Source organism: Chiloscyllium plagiosum, chromosome 3 (genome assembly GCF_004010195.1).
Source record: "Chiloscyllium plagiosum isolate BGI_BamShark_2017 chromosome 3, ASM401019v2, whole genome shotgun sequence".
Classification (NCBI taxonomy): domain Eukaryota; kingdom Metazoa; phylum Chordata; class Chondrichthyes; order Orectolobiformes; family Hemiscylliidae; genus Chiloscyllium; species Chiloscyllium plagiosum.
Window position 1 is genome coordinate 120,670,013 of NC_057712.1, and position 14,982 is coordinate 120,684,994.

The window sequence follows — 14,982 nt, forward strand, 5'->3', positions numbered from 1 at the left end:
ATTAAAGGATTGGACATTCTGGAGGCAGGAAACATGTTTCCGCTGATGGGTGAGTGCCGAACCAGAGGACGCAGCTTAAAAATACGGGGTAGACCATTTAGGACAGAGATTAGGAGAAACTTCTTCACCCAGTGAGTGGTGGCTGTGTGGAATGCTCTGTCCCAGAGGGCAGTGGAGGCCCAGCCTCTGGATTGGGCCTCTATGGATTCATTTAAGAAAGAGTTGGATAGAGCTCTCAAAGATAGTGGAATCAAGGGTTATGGAGATAAGGCAGGAACAGGATACTGATTAGGAATGATCAACCATGATCATGTTGAATGGCGGTGCAGGCTTGAAGGGCTGAATGGCCGACTCCTGCACCTATTGTCTATTGTCTATCTCTCTCCCACATGAGAAAGCAGCTCTCTGGAACTGTGCTTTTTTTTTTAACAAGAAGTAAAGCCATTGTTTGAAAAAGAACTTATGCATCAGCTCATTTTTTTTTAATAATAAAATCTCAAAGAAGAAGAGCTGGATAATCTCAGCAAGTCAGGTATCATATGAGGAGAGACACAGAGTTAACCATTTCAAGCCGATCACCTTTGTCAAAACATTTTCAAATTTTCTTTCTCTTATTACAGATTTCCATAAATTTCAGTATCTTGTTTTTAGACTAACTCATTTTGTTCTCCTCTGCAGGCTCTTGCAGCAAATCAAAAATGGAAATAAAGAGATTGCTTTCAGTCCAGCTTCACGTCCACCTCTAGCGCCGCCTGTCCGGAGGATGATTCCCTATAGTATAGAAACAGGCCCTTCGGCCCAACAACCAATCCTCCGAAAAGTAACCCACGCAGATCCATTCCCTACCCTATATTTACCCCTGACTAATGTATCTAACACTATGGTTAATTTAGCATGGACAATTTACCTGACCTGCACACTGTTGATTGTGGGAGGAAACTGGACCACCCAGAGGAAACCTACACAGACACGGGGAGAATGTGCAAACCCCACACAGACAGTTGCCTAAGATGGGAATCGAACCTGGGTCCCTGGTGCTGTGAGCCACAGTGCCACCCCACTAATACAATCATTATCTTTAGAAGGCATCTGGATGCGTATATGAATAGTAAGGAGTTAGAGGAATATGGGCAAAGTGCTTGCAAATGGGACTAGATTAGGATATCTGGTCGGCATGGACAACTTGGACCGAAGGTTCTGTTTCCATGCTGTGCATCTCCATGACTCTATGACTATTTATTTCAAAAGCCAGAGAAACTATACTCCTGCCTCAGCTCCTTAGGTTTATGATAAAAGCTTCCAGTGGATGCACTGTGGTTGTGTTCCCCTGCAGCTGACACCAGCGCAGAGACACTCACCTCAGTAGGTACTCACTGTAGATTAAGCTTGGGATCACAATCTGGTGAACACATCACTGACACATTCCCAGTGATGTTAGAATGTGCAGCAACTAAAGTCCCTGACAGTTGGCGGATCTCAGGAGACCATGTACCTGCTGAGAATTTGTCTAGAAATCTGCAGGTTATTAGAACTGAGAAAGTTTTGATTATTAGATTTGGAAGACGTTTGTGTCAGCAGAGTTAGAAAGCACTCATTGAACTGTCTCCACCATGCATAGCAAGGAATTGTAATGAATCTGTTAAAGAGAAACTTAAGGAGCTGAGACAGGAGTATAATTTTTCTGGTTTTTGAGTTTTTGTAATGAATTGTCTTGGAGTCACAGAGATGCACAGCTTGGAAACAGACTCTTCGGTCCAAGTCGTCCATGCCGACCAGATATCCTAACCTAATCTAGTCCCGTTTGCCAGCACTTGGCCCATATCATTCTAACCCCTTCCTATTCATATACCCATCCAGATGCCTTTTAAATATTGTGATTGTACCAGCTTCCATCACTTCCTCTGGCAGCTCATTCCTTACATGCATCACCCTTTGCATGAAAAAGTTGCCTTTTAGGTCTATTTTAAACTTTTTCCCATCTCACCCTAAACTGTGCTTTCTAGTTCTGGACTCTCCCACCCCAGGGAAAAGACCTTGTCTATTTACCCTATCCATGCCCCTCATGATTTTATAAACGTCTCAGGTCATCCCTCAGTCTCTGATGCTCCAGTCTATTCAGCCTCTCCCTATAGCTCAAACCCTCCAGCAACATCCTTGTAAATCTTTTCTGAACCCTTTCAAGTTTAACAACATCTTTCTAATAGCAGGGAGACCAGAATTGCACATAGAATTCCAATAATGGCCTAACAATGTCCTCTACAGCCGTAACATGACCTCCCGACTCTTGTACTCAGTGCTGTGACCAATAAAGGAAAGCATGCCAAATGCCTTCTTCACTATCCTATCTACCTGTGACTCCACTTTCAAGGAGCTATGAACCTGCACACCAAGGTCTTTTTGTTCAGCAACATTCCCCAGGACCTTACCATTAAGTGTGTAAGTCCTGTCTTGATTTGTCTTTCCAAAATGCAGCACTTCACATTTACCTAAATTAAACTCCACCTGCCATTCCTTGGCCCATTGGCCCATCTAATCAAGATCCCGTTGTAATCTGAGATAACTTTCTCCGCTGTCCAGTACACCTTCAATTTTGGTGTCATCTGCAAACTTACTAACTATACATCCTATGTATGGTGTGGGGAAGCAAGTCAAAATTTTGTATCTATGAATTTTGAGATTTTTCTCACTGTCTTCAATATTTAGACAACTTAATTTTAAAAAAGTTTGTTTAATAACTTTGTGTTCTGCTGCTAAAGAAAATCCAAGTCCCGTGTGACTATGTGTCAGTGACAATTTACCCATTAACTAAAAGCATTAACAAAAAAAGTATGTATGATGCATCAAGCTAGGATTTGTTTTGGGATCTATCTTGTTCAGCAGTACTATCAGCTACAACCATAAGAATCCCCATGACAGTCTGGAGGGCTGTTACCTTGTCCCTCATTACTTCCCTACCTCAACCCACTCAGCAGGCACTGGCCTTTAGCATATCCTCTCCTGTCTCTTAACCTTGCTGAGATCTCAGTTGAAAGACCCCCCCAATAATGCTGCTGTGAACAGAGGATGAAAATAAGGATTGCATAATACCTGAACATGGCTTTCATCAATTTAATTCATGATTACCATTTGTGTTTTTAGCTGGCCAACTCAGCATTCCACCCACCCAAAACACCCTCCTCCTGCTCCCGGAGCAATGCATTTTCTCAAAGACATTTGAAAAATGCTTGTCATATTGCAGACATGCCCCCACCAATTTATACCCTCTTTCTGATGACCCACCAACATCTCCCAGCTCCTCTGCTTGGTGCTCTCCCATTCTGTGTGTTCATACAGGATGCTGCCAGATAGTCACTGAATTTACCTCCACATCCAGCATTTAAAAACAATGTTGGAATTAATAGTTCAACATATCCTCAGTGCTTCAGAGTTCTGATCCATCATCATGACAGCAGGTCTCTGCATCTTTTCCTTCCCCCACATCCTACCATGCTTCCCTCACTGCCTCGGACAGCCATGCCCCTTAATCAGGAGCTATCCTTCCTCCTGTGCACACTGCCAGCCTGGCTGCCTGTTAACTGCTGCCACCCTTCACCTAACATGGTCTCCCAAGGAGGGCAAAATAGCTGCTTGTCACACCAACTCCAGGAATTTCACTCCCTGACTTGCTGCGCACCACTACCACTCCAGAACCGGACTTTGTTTCTTTGCATGTGTTTCTTACTTACCAGTAATTTAATTGGAAAGGTGCATTTAATTATGGAATGACTGCCTTTTAATCAGCATGCATTACATATAAAAAACTCAGTATTTGTTGCTGGTAAGCACAACCCTCTTTCCAACTATCAGGAATTCCATACTGTAGTTTCTTTCTGCTGTGGTGTCATTTTCAGGATGATTAAGTTCCCTTGCCCACCAAATACTCTGGTCAAAATTCTACCCTGTATCTGCTGTTGAATGTGCTTCGTTGTCACAGATCCTTACCTCCATGCAACACCTTGATATTGAATCTTCATTTGAAGCAATGTCTTTGCCTTGGCTCCAAACCCAACCTAAATGTCAAAAACAAATAAGATTCCCTGACAGCCATGAAATTGGGCAGTGTTCTTAAACTTCAAAATAAAAGCACATTGCTCAATCTGCAGTAAATTCTGGTACAGTAACCATTTCACAGCACCAACAATGGGAGTTGAAAGTCTGCCTGAGATGGATTATACATGATTTGAACAGAATGTTAGGATAGATGTTCTAACTTTCTCTAGTACAATAAGCCATTCTATGCTGGTGAAAAATGACCTTGTACTAGTAAACTAGCTAAATAATGGGCAGCTCCATGCATCCATCCTACACTGACAGGAGATTGGGTCAGCTTGACATAGTTCAAACTAATTTAAGTAAGAGGGCCAACAGCCAACAGGAAATAAAACGAAACAATTGTTTTGCCAGTTCAAATCGAGTTTGAACCCAGCTTCCTGGGGTTAAAGCAATTTGTGCTAATCCATTTTGGCAATCCAGTTTCAGATTCTGATTTAGGATCTGTGTATTTCTCTATCAGAGCTGAGCAATGGAGTCTCTTTCTGATAGAGCAGAGTTGAGAGTGTGGTGCTGGAAAAGCACAGTTGGTTAGGCAACATCCAAGGAGCAGGAGAATCGACGTTTTGGGCATAAGCCAGTCATTCCTGATGAAGGGCTTATGCCTGAAACGTCGATATTCCTGCTCCTCGGATGCTGCCTGACTGGTTGTGCTTTTCCAACAGCACAACTCTCTACTCTGAACTTTCTCCTTTCTGATTGATCAGCCCATTATTAACAGTACTGCAATTACTTGACTTGCATTTCCTTTGTATTTCAAGTGAATTGTTTCATTACAGTAAATATGCAAAATACAGCAGATCCTAGAAATCTGAGATACTGACACAAATTGCTGGAAATATTCAGCAGGACAGGCAGCATCTGTGAAGAGAAACAGACCTAACTAGTTAATTTGCCTTGCCCTCCACCTATTACAGAGCTTCCCTTTTATTCATTCTGCTTCTCCCACTTCCACTTGCTCAGTCTTTTATTTCTGTCTTTCTTCAGTTTAGGTGAAAGCTCATTGACCTGAAATGTTAACTCTATTTCCCTCTCTACAGATACTGCCAGATCTGTTGTGAATTCCCAGCATTTTGTTTTAAATCACATCTAGTACTCTGCTGAGAATCCCTAAGTTTAGTGATGAATAGCAAAAGGTAGAAAGGGGCCATTTTCTCCACATTGTCTCGTTCAACTACACCAGCTTTTGACCTATCTACTTCCAACTGGCCATAAACTCTGTTCGGTTATCTCTGGTTCCATCTCTTCCTTGGCTATTGCTTCATGTTGAACCAGTTAGCAATTGCAATGTGCTATTTGACAAGAGTCGAATTTCCAAATATAACACTAAATTTTTGCTCATCTCCCTCTCATCCACAACAGTCTTTCTTAAAATCTCATCTTTCTGACCAAGAGTCTAACCCTGTTTCCGGATATTTTTATTCCCTGGCTCAACTTACTCTTCCAAGCCCTTTGTAAAGTATCTTTACCTTCAAGTACTAGATAAGGAAAAGCTATTTTTGTTTTAGACTTAGTGTTAGAACCTATGAATCGGATCATTTTTACTACAACAGCATTTCTACTGTGACATTAATGCAGGAAAAAGTACTTAAAACTCTTCAGAGAGACTCACAACCCAGTCAGTTATGAGGTCTGTGGATACAGCAGATAAATACCGAATTCATATCTCATGGAATGAATACACAGCAGGTTTTATAGTCCAGAAGAGAAACCTGTAGATTCCATCACACATGCTTCTAGGACTTTGAAGGTTGTAAACACTTTTTCATTGTCTCAATTACCCTATGTTTTAGTTTGCAAAGTTGATACTTACAGTTAAAGAGTCTCCCATTGCTGCAACAACATTAATGTCAGCAGGTCGAAGTCTGTGAACTGTAAGACATAAAAAAGAGACATTACAAATGAACTGAAGATGGAAAAATAATGCAGAAGGTTTCAGCTTTCTATTAGTTACTGTGCAACATATAGGTTGTAAGGAATTGCTTAGCTCAGTTGGCTGGGTGGCTAGTTCACAATGCGGAGTGATGCCAACAGCATGGGTTCAACAGCATTCCTGCACCAGCTAAAAGCCTCTGCTTCTCAACATCTCCCTCACTTGAGGCATGGTGACCCTCAGGTTAAACCACCACCTCCAATGACAGAGTGGTCCATGGTGACTTTACTTTTATATGTGTGGAAGTATATGTAAGTGATACTATAATAACATGCTGACAAAGACTACTTGAATGCAAAATAAAAAGTAATGTCTACTTAATTCAGACTGTTTAGCAACTATAGATTTTGTGATTATCAGAGTTCATGAAATGAATACAGCACTTAGGTGCGTTTCAAATGAGGGTAATCACAGCTTTCATTAGAAGAGACTTCAGTGTACCAGCAATGTTTCGAGGAACCAATCTGAAACTTGCATCAAAATTCCAGATTGAAGTCAATGTCATCAGTTCCTTCCATAAACCCCAGTCCCCTATGATTTGATCAGCCCACAGCTACTGTCTCAGACTGAACCAGAGCCAACTCTGTACAAAGGGGACATTCAAAACTCATCTCTATCACAAAGAGGTTTCACTTCCAATGAATATTATTTCTCCTGTCTCATTGTATATGCAGCTGAAACACATCTACCAGTCTGTAAATACCTCATTATTCTATATATAAACGATCTGAACCCCCTCAGTTAGATTCCAGGCTGTAATCTCTCTCAGGTATCCATTATTCTAAACATAATCTGTCTGAATCCCTCAATTAGATTCCAGTCTGTAATCTCTCCAAGGTACATGCTATTGTACATAGAAACTACCTGAACCCCTCAGTCAGATTCCAGCCTACATTCCTGTAGTGAAAACTAACAATACCAATTGCTCATTAATACTTTTAATTGCAAAAGTATATCCCATTATTTTATTATGTAAGCTATCATAGTCCTTCAGTTGGTTTATTTTTACATGACCACAGCTAAGTATCCATATCTCTTAATTAGTCCGGCCAATGCAAATTGACTGAAATATGATCACAAGTTGCGCAAACGAAGGTCAATACCAAAAGCAAGGCCCCAAAATTGGTAAGTGTGAAATAAGATAAATTAAATTACTTTTACTGACCTGATGTTGGTTTGGTTTCTGATGTTAGGTTTTCTGAACAGGAGAGATCGCTACCCCAATTCTGAAAGAAAATTCTCTCATTACCTTAGTGGGTCTAGGTAAGAAAATGCAGTGATTTAGGTGCTTCTATTATATACAATACCTTTACAGGACAGTACTCTTCAAATCAGAATACTTTGAGCGGATTAATTATAGAAAAGAGATATCTGTTGATAGTTGTCAGACAATTTATGATGAAGTGCCAGATGTGAATTTTTTGAAAACAGTTTCAGAGTTTGAATTAGTGGCAATGCAAATTATTGGATTAAATGCTACTTTTGAAATAAATTGTAAAATGTTTATATTTGAGGCAGTGTTAGTTGTTATCAGTGTTTGAAATGGTAATTGTTAAATGGTTTCAGTATTCTCTGTCTTACTCCACAACAGTTCCTCCTTATAATGACAGTTACTGCAGAACATACGACTGTTTAAGATGAGATACCTCAGGAGGCTTGATCGGTGGGTCTGGACCTTGGTAAGTATAGTTGCTATTCTTGAATGTTCTAAGGAAGGGTTGATCCTATAGTGAAAACAAACAATACCAATTGCTCATGAATACTTTTAATTGCAAAAGTATATGCATTATTTAATGTAAATTCAGCAATTACAGACATCTCATTGCAAGAAATGCAGCTGGCCTCTTTGCTGGAGATGGTTTCACTGCACTTACCAGCCACTTTAAAAAAAAAACTTTGTACCTTCTACAAGACTTTTATTTTTCGAATCAATTTCACAAAATTAATTTTTCTAATAAACTCGCTTAGCATTTTACCATGGTCAAATCTCAACCACCCAAAGATGGTTTTACTCTACTACTCCCTGTAGAAGGATCTCTGGACCCATAACATGGACTCTGCTTTCTCTCCACTGACCTGCAATTTGTTTCCATTCCAGATTTCCAGCATCTGCGATATTTTGTGTTTTTGTGTTATTGTTTTGCTCTTTCCTGGATTATGATGGGGTCTTCACGCTGAGCTTAGTGTTGGCCTGACCTACAAGCAGAGTTTCTGTTAAGGTTTCAGGGGGTCCTGAGGGAGTAGGAAATGCAACAATCCCTCACATGGGATCCTAATTGTAAAATGTATTTCATGCTGCACAGTTCAGTTCTGTGGGCTGGGATATGGCCTCCAGTCAAGGCCAGCTCCAGCTGGAAGTGAGTCTGCACTGGAAACGGATGTACGATCCTTACCTGGGTTGGACAATTCAACGAGATATTTGCTGTAACATTTTGAAAATCAGATTTTTTGCCCACAGGCTGCAACTGGAGAGGGAAAGAAAAGAAAACACAGTTATTTTTGCTCAACATGATTTTTTTTATCCTTCTCTATGGTGTCACACACATCATTCTCAAGTTAGCAATGGAAGAATTCAGAGGTGGTGTTAGCTTTAGCCAGCTGCTAGGTTGGCCTCTTGTGTGAAGAAGCTGAAATTGAGAGGTGGTCAACTTGATTGGAAGAAAGTTGAATAGAAATTGGGTAAATGCTGATATGCTTAATCCATTGGCCATGTTGAGGATCTTTACCAAGTTGTAGGCATCCCAGAGGATGCCTGACTGACAGAGCTCTCTATGAGTGACCTGCAAGTGGTCCTGGACCTTAAACAGTTGGAGGTGGCATGATAGTCTCAACATTTTTAAAAATCTTTGCTGACAAAGCCATTCCTTGCTGCCTATCCCTTGAGAAGTTGGTGGTGAACCACTTCCTTGAACCACTGCAGTCCCTGTGGCATAGCTACATTCACAATGCTTTCCTCCAACTCAGTGTCAGCCACATTATTATGGATCTGGAGTGACATGTACGCCAACCTCTCCTTGTAGGACATTTATGAACTATATTTAACAACAACCTAGGAGTTTAACAATCATTATTAGTGAGGTTAGAACTTTATTCCAAATTAGGCATGGTAGGATTTGAATGTATACCTTCACAATATGAGTCTAAGCCTCTGGATTATCAGTGCAGTAACATTGCCACTAGGCCACCAACTGCTGCTCGATTTAATAATCATCAAAAAGCAGGTATGTTATAAATTGCTGCTCTCCATTTGTTTTAGATGGAAAACAGTCTGGGTTGTGTTCAAAGCATTGACTAGGATTCAGACTAACACATCGTAAGAAGCTACTCCCCTGCAGCTGGTATTGTATACAAGCTCCAAGGAGTTGGTTCCAATTTGTGTTGCGTTCTGAATAGCGTACAGTAAATTTTTTATTAACTGGTCCCAAAGGCCAGGAGCACGCCGGTTGATCAAATACTCTAGAAAATCAAGAGGCATGCATAACCACAGGAAACCCTGACCAAGTAAAGCTTTAAGATATCAACATCCCTAAAAAAAAATCTAAAAAACATCAACATACCTCATATAATCAATGCGAAAGCATACAGTGAGTATTAGAAAAATAATGCAGGGGGTATACACATCACTGTTATACTTAATTTACAGCATAAATACTCAGATAACACCGTTTATGGTATTTGAGGTATATAACTTTTGCAAGAGTTTATCAAGAGTATCAGTTGATAAGGAACTGGTTAAAACAAAGTTTGCTGTATTTGGACATTGGGAATCCGTTCAGCTCAGTTGGCTGGGTCATTGGTTTACAGAGCAGTGTGATGCCAACAGCATGGGTTCAATTCCCTTCACCGGTTTGTGGTTACCATGAGGGACTCTCCTTCTCAACCTTGTCCCTTGCTTGAGGTCTGCTGGCCCTCAGATTAAATCACCACCAGTTGCTTCTCTCAAATGAGAGTAGGCCCAATGGTCTGGTAGGAATATGGTGACACAACAACAAAATTTGGACATTTGAATATTAATGAGGCCCCCTGGTGGTTCAGATAATGGGAACATGGAAAAAGTGGGGTTTAAACCCACTATTGAGAGCCATGGCTCAATTGGGTGTGTGCTTTCATTTGATGGAGAGTTGAGCTCCAATCCGAAGTCTAGAGTACTTGGGTACAGTACTGAAGAAATACTACTTGTTGAAGGTATTTGATATATAATTAAATCAGCCTTTTCGTCTAACATGAAGCTGTGCCAACTCACACTTTGGGAGTCATCCAGGTTTCAGATAGAACATTTACATTTGTTTCATATGAAGGAGTTCCTATTCACTGCCCCGTAATTATTTACTATAACTTGTGCCAATAATCTCCCACTCTCAATATTGTTGTAAAATGATTGACAAAACCAAGGACCCCTTATTAATGTGAAAGGCTGGGCATTCACCTTGTTGTGGATATTTACTTCCAATCCTAAGAGATGTGTTTGTAAATGAGTTGTAGTATTTGTCCTCTTGTGTCACTGGTGTTAATAACTCCTATTACCATGCTAATGACAGTCTTAAGACCACCCTAGCTTGGGATCTTGTCAGATGGGAATGTTGTCATATCATAAAGTAACTATGTAGTCTCTTAGTGATATTCATTGAGTTGCTAACAGGATCCTGGAAAGTTAATGACTAGTGCACATTATTTACATTACTCAAAGACCAGAGGGAGCTTTGTTTCAAATACAGACTCCTAGCACAATTATAAATGATTTCCTATTTCTTAGATTGGTTTAAAATATAATGGTTATATTGCATAGAATTGTAATAGGAATGATACAGTCCTTCAACACTACGAGGCTTCAAGATAATTGATCACTAATGGCCTTGAGAACATTTTAATATTCTATACTGCATTATGAATATTAAATTATTCCTTATATTCTTGGTAACTTACGAATGGAAATATGCCATTCAGCCCACTAGTCTGTATACTGTACAATGTCATGGTTGATCAGAGATCCAACTACAAATACCTCTGTTTATCTCATGTCCTTTTTTACCTTTGGATAATGTAATATAAGGTGTGTGATTTATATATATTAAATTGCATTTATTTTAGAATTTGGATATTTAAATACTGGCATGTCGATTTTGGTCTGTATTTATGAAGAAGTAATAATTAACTTGTCAGCCTTTCTGGAGCCATGATTTTAAATCAATATGTTTGAGAGAGCAACTGACTGGAGGTTCTCCTGGGGGCAGGTCATGTGATTTTGTTTGTATTTTGAGAATTTCTTTGTTTAGTGAAAACCCAAAGAGTGGAAAGCTTTTGGGTCAGTTTTTAGAAGACCTGGATGGAATTAGCTGCAAGACCAGTTACTCCCGTGAAAGGAGTTACTTCATAAAAATTCATTTGAACATTCCAGACTAAAAGTGTTTGTTTAAGAACTCTGAAGGCATTATATAGAGCTCAGAATATTATTCACACAACTGTGCTTAAATCAAGGAAAAGACTATCAAGTTCTCAAGACCAGGAATTGAAAGAAACAGTTAAATTAAAGTGATGTGATAGATAAGGTAACTCTCTCGCTGGTATTTAAGTCCGATAAAGTGATGATGTTGGGATGCAGTGCACTTTGAAATATTTTAAATTGCATCATATGTAAATAGCTTGGTTTGTTCTATTTTTAATTTTATTTCTTTTGTGTCATAAACTGAAACCAAATCTGCAGCATCACTTCCATGTGTCTCATTGAAAGACCACTATAATAATTTAGAAAAAATATAATAATCCAGCAAGCCAGATGTCAGTATTGGATTTGATTTGTGCAGTAGTGATATCAGTTGGGATCATAACAAGTGGGGACTCATCAGGCTTTCAGTTCATTAAGTTTAAGAGAGGTATGTGTCTTTTCTTTTATAACGACCTTATTAACCTGTTCTGTCACCTTCAGGGATATGTGGACAAGCACTAAGCTCCCTCTGTTCCTCTGAGCTTCCTACTGTTTTGCAATTCATTGAGTACTCCTGTGTCTTTTTCCTTCTTCTAAAGTGCATAACTTCACAATTTCCGGTTTAAATTCCATCATCTGCTGAGCTGCCTATGTGGCCAATCCATTTATATCCTCCTGCAACAACACCTTCCTCCTCAGTCAAACACCGACCAATCTTTGCAACATTCATGAACTTGGTTATCACCATTCCCATATGATCAACTATAATACTGAGCTTTGTGAAACACCACTGCACACTGCGGGTGCCAGTCACACAAGCAGCTTTCTGCCATCTCCCTCTCTCCTATCATTAAACCAATTTTGGATCCAAGATGCTAAGTTACCCTGAGCTTTGACCTTCTTAATCAGTTTCCCAACTGGGACCCTGTCAAAGGCCTTGCTGAAATCCAGATAAATACATCAAATGTCCCCTCACCCAAACAGTTGGCCACCTCCTCGAAAAGTTCAACTAGATTTTTAGTCATGACCTGTCTGAGAAAGGCAAGGGTGTGGACTTTGCAATATGTCTATCATAAATGGCATTTTGTCAAATACATTTCGAAAGCCAAAATATATCCGACTTATTTTTTATCTTTTCACTATTTATGACTGTCCCTCACGGTTTTCCTATCTTTTAGTAGGGCATAATTTGTTAATGACTACAGTTACGGTTATTCACTTCACTGTGTACCTACTGTACCTGAATTCCCAACTGGCTTTCTGAATTTTTAAGCACTATCTCAGGAATGAAACCTGGCCCAAAGTATCAGGCCTTCTGACCAGTGCCAATGAAGGGACTGCAAAGAGAGAGTGAGATTTCTGCTGGGTGACATCAAACAATAACAACATGCATTTATTTAATCTCTTTATATCCAAACACCCTTCAGAGTGTCATCAAACAAAGCCTGACAGTAAGCTTCAAAAGGGGTTATTAGGATTGATGACCAAAAACTTGGTTAAGGAGGGAAGGTTTTAGAAATGTCTTGAAGAGGGAAAGAGAATTAAGGAGGCTTGAGAAGGGAATTCCAAAGCTTAGGGCCTAGGCATCTGGAAGTACGATGACCAATGGAAGGGCAAGTCCAATCAGGGACACTTGAAGACAGAATTGGAGGAGTGTAGAAATCTTGGAGAGGTACAGGGCTGAAGGACGTGCAGAGATGAAGCGCAGCAAGGCTTTGGAGAGATTTAAAAATGTTAAGGATGAGAATTTTTATACCTTGAGGCAGTGCCAGCAAAGGCAGTAGAACAGGTCAGTGAGTTACTTACCATGCTATTCCACAGAGATTTTGACATCTGCACATGGAACTTCCTGCTTAAATGGAAACAGTCAGGAGCAAAGTATGAGACATCGGGGTGTCCATTCTGAAATCAAAAGGGAAAGGACATCAGGAGAATGTGATAGAGCAGGCCATGAGTAGCAACAGTGCATGAGGTAGTGTTTCTTCAGAAAGAAACATATAAACATTATCACTTACATCTAAAATTGGGACTTCCATGTGCCGAAGGAAAGGCTGTAACACGACTGTGAAGTTCTCTCCACTATCATACTTGCCCGATTCAACAAGCTTTTGAATGCTTTGCTGAGGTGGGAGAGGTAAGAGAAATATAGGAGTAAATGCCAGTTGCTTATAGAATAAATAAATCCTATGATGATGCTTTGCTCCATTTACTATTCACTATGAAATTGTGGATCAAGAAGTGATTAGAGGAAGGTTCCTCTATTTGAATATGTGTACATTCATATGTGCTTATCTTTAAACAATTTTAAAGTGAAATCTTGGCAGTATCAATATCGTAACTATAATCCTTTAAGCCTTCCTTTTTGACATATCTGTTAAATAATATCTGAAGCTGAGAAAAATGTTACTTCACTTTAAGATGACTTGTTTCACTGGGTGAGAATGTCAGTCAAACAATGAGTCTCAAATGTCAGAGTCACTGAGGGAGGACATCTGCACAACTCTCAGCTGAAACTCAAAATCAGTACAACACCGTCACTCCACCAAGGTGAGTGCAACACTGTCACTCCACCAGGAGGGCAGCAACACCGTCGCCCCGGTACACCATCACCCCACCTAAACAACACCATCTCTATGCTATAAAAACAGCAACACCATCATGTACCAGTATTACAGCAACACTATAACTCCACTTGTACGACATTAACACCATCACTACAGTTTAAGGATAGCAACACCATCAATACACCTAAGCAACACTATTGTTGCACCTGTATGACAATAACACCGTCACTGTATGAGTATAACAATAACGCCAATACTACACAAGTTCAAAGCAATCCAGCAGTACCCCTGTACGACAGCAACACTAGCACTACACCAATACAGCAGCAACACATCTATACGATGGCAATACGAGAACTACACCTGCACAACAGCAACACCAGTACTGCACGAGTTCAAAGCAAATCCACTGCTACACTGGTACAACGGCAACACCAGCACTGAACTAGTAAGATAGTCCTGAAGAAGGGCTCATGCCCGAAACGTCGATTCTCCTGCTCCTTGGATGCTGCCTGACCTTCTGCACTTTTCCAGCAACACATTTTCAGCTCTGATCTCCAGCATCTGCAGTCCTCACTTTCTCCTAGTAAGATAGCAACACCATCACAACACCTGAAAAACAAACGCCATCATTACACCAGAACAACAGTGTCATCACTACACCAGCACCGTCACCACTTGTACAGCAGTAACACCATGATTGCACCTGTAAAACAGCAACACCACCATACCACCTCTATTACAGCAACACCATCACATCAACTCTATTACAGAAATACAATCATTACAGCAGTTCAACAACAACAAAAGATAACCCGAGCACCGACATAAACAAATGAGAGAAAGGGTCACTGAAAGTGATGTGAAATACCTGATAGGCTTTGTTGGCGTCAATCATCATCTGTAACTCTGGAGAGTTTTCATTGGGCTTCACCACACAGTAACACAGCATTCTGTTGGAAACTTTAGAAAAT

The 14,982-nt window shown here is 40.1% G+C and overlaps 1 protein-coding gene across 2 annotated transcripts in view; it reads right to left on the reverse strand.

The window, feature by feature from the left end:
• The window catches only part of plb1 (phospholipase B1), a 168,507-nt gene that overhangs the window by 38,206 nt on the left and 115,319 nt on the right, over positions 1-14,982 (reverse strand). For both annotated transcript variants that reach the window (XM_043687221.1, XM_043687220.1), the window contains exons 40-47: positions 14,880-14,961; positions 13,460-13,564; positions 13,251-13,346; positions 8,416-8,487; positions 7,669-7,746; positions 7,188-7,248; positions 5,903-5,961; positions 3,982-4,049 (exon numbers count right to left, since the gene is read on the reverse strand). In XM_043687221.1, coding sequence (XP_043543156.1) covers positions 3,982-4,049; positions 5,903-5,961; positions 7,188-7,248; positions 7,669-7,746; positions 8,416-8,487; positions 13,251-13,346; positions 13,460-13,564; positions 14,880-14,961 — 621 coding nt within the window. The remainder of the gene's footprint in view (positions 1-3,981; positions 4,050-5,902; positions 5,962-7,187; positions 7,249-7,668; positions 7,747-8,415; positions 8,488-13,250; positions 13,347-13,459; positions 13,565-14,879; positions 14,962-14,982) is intronic.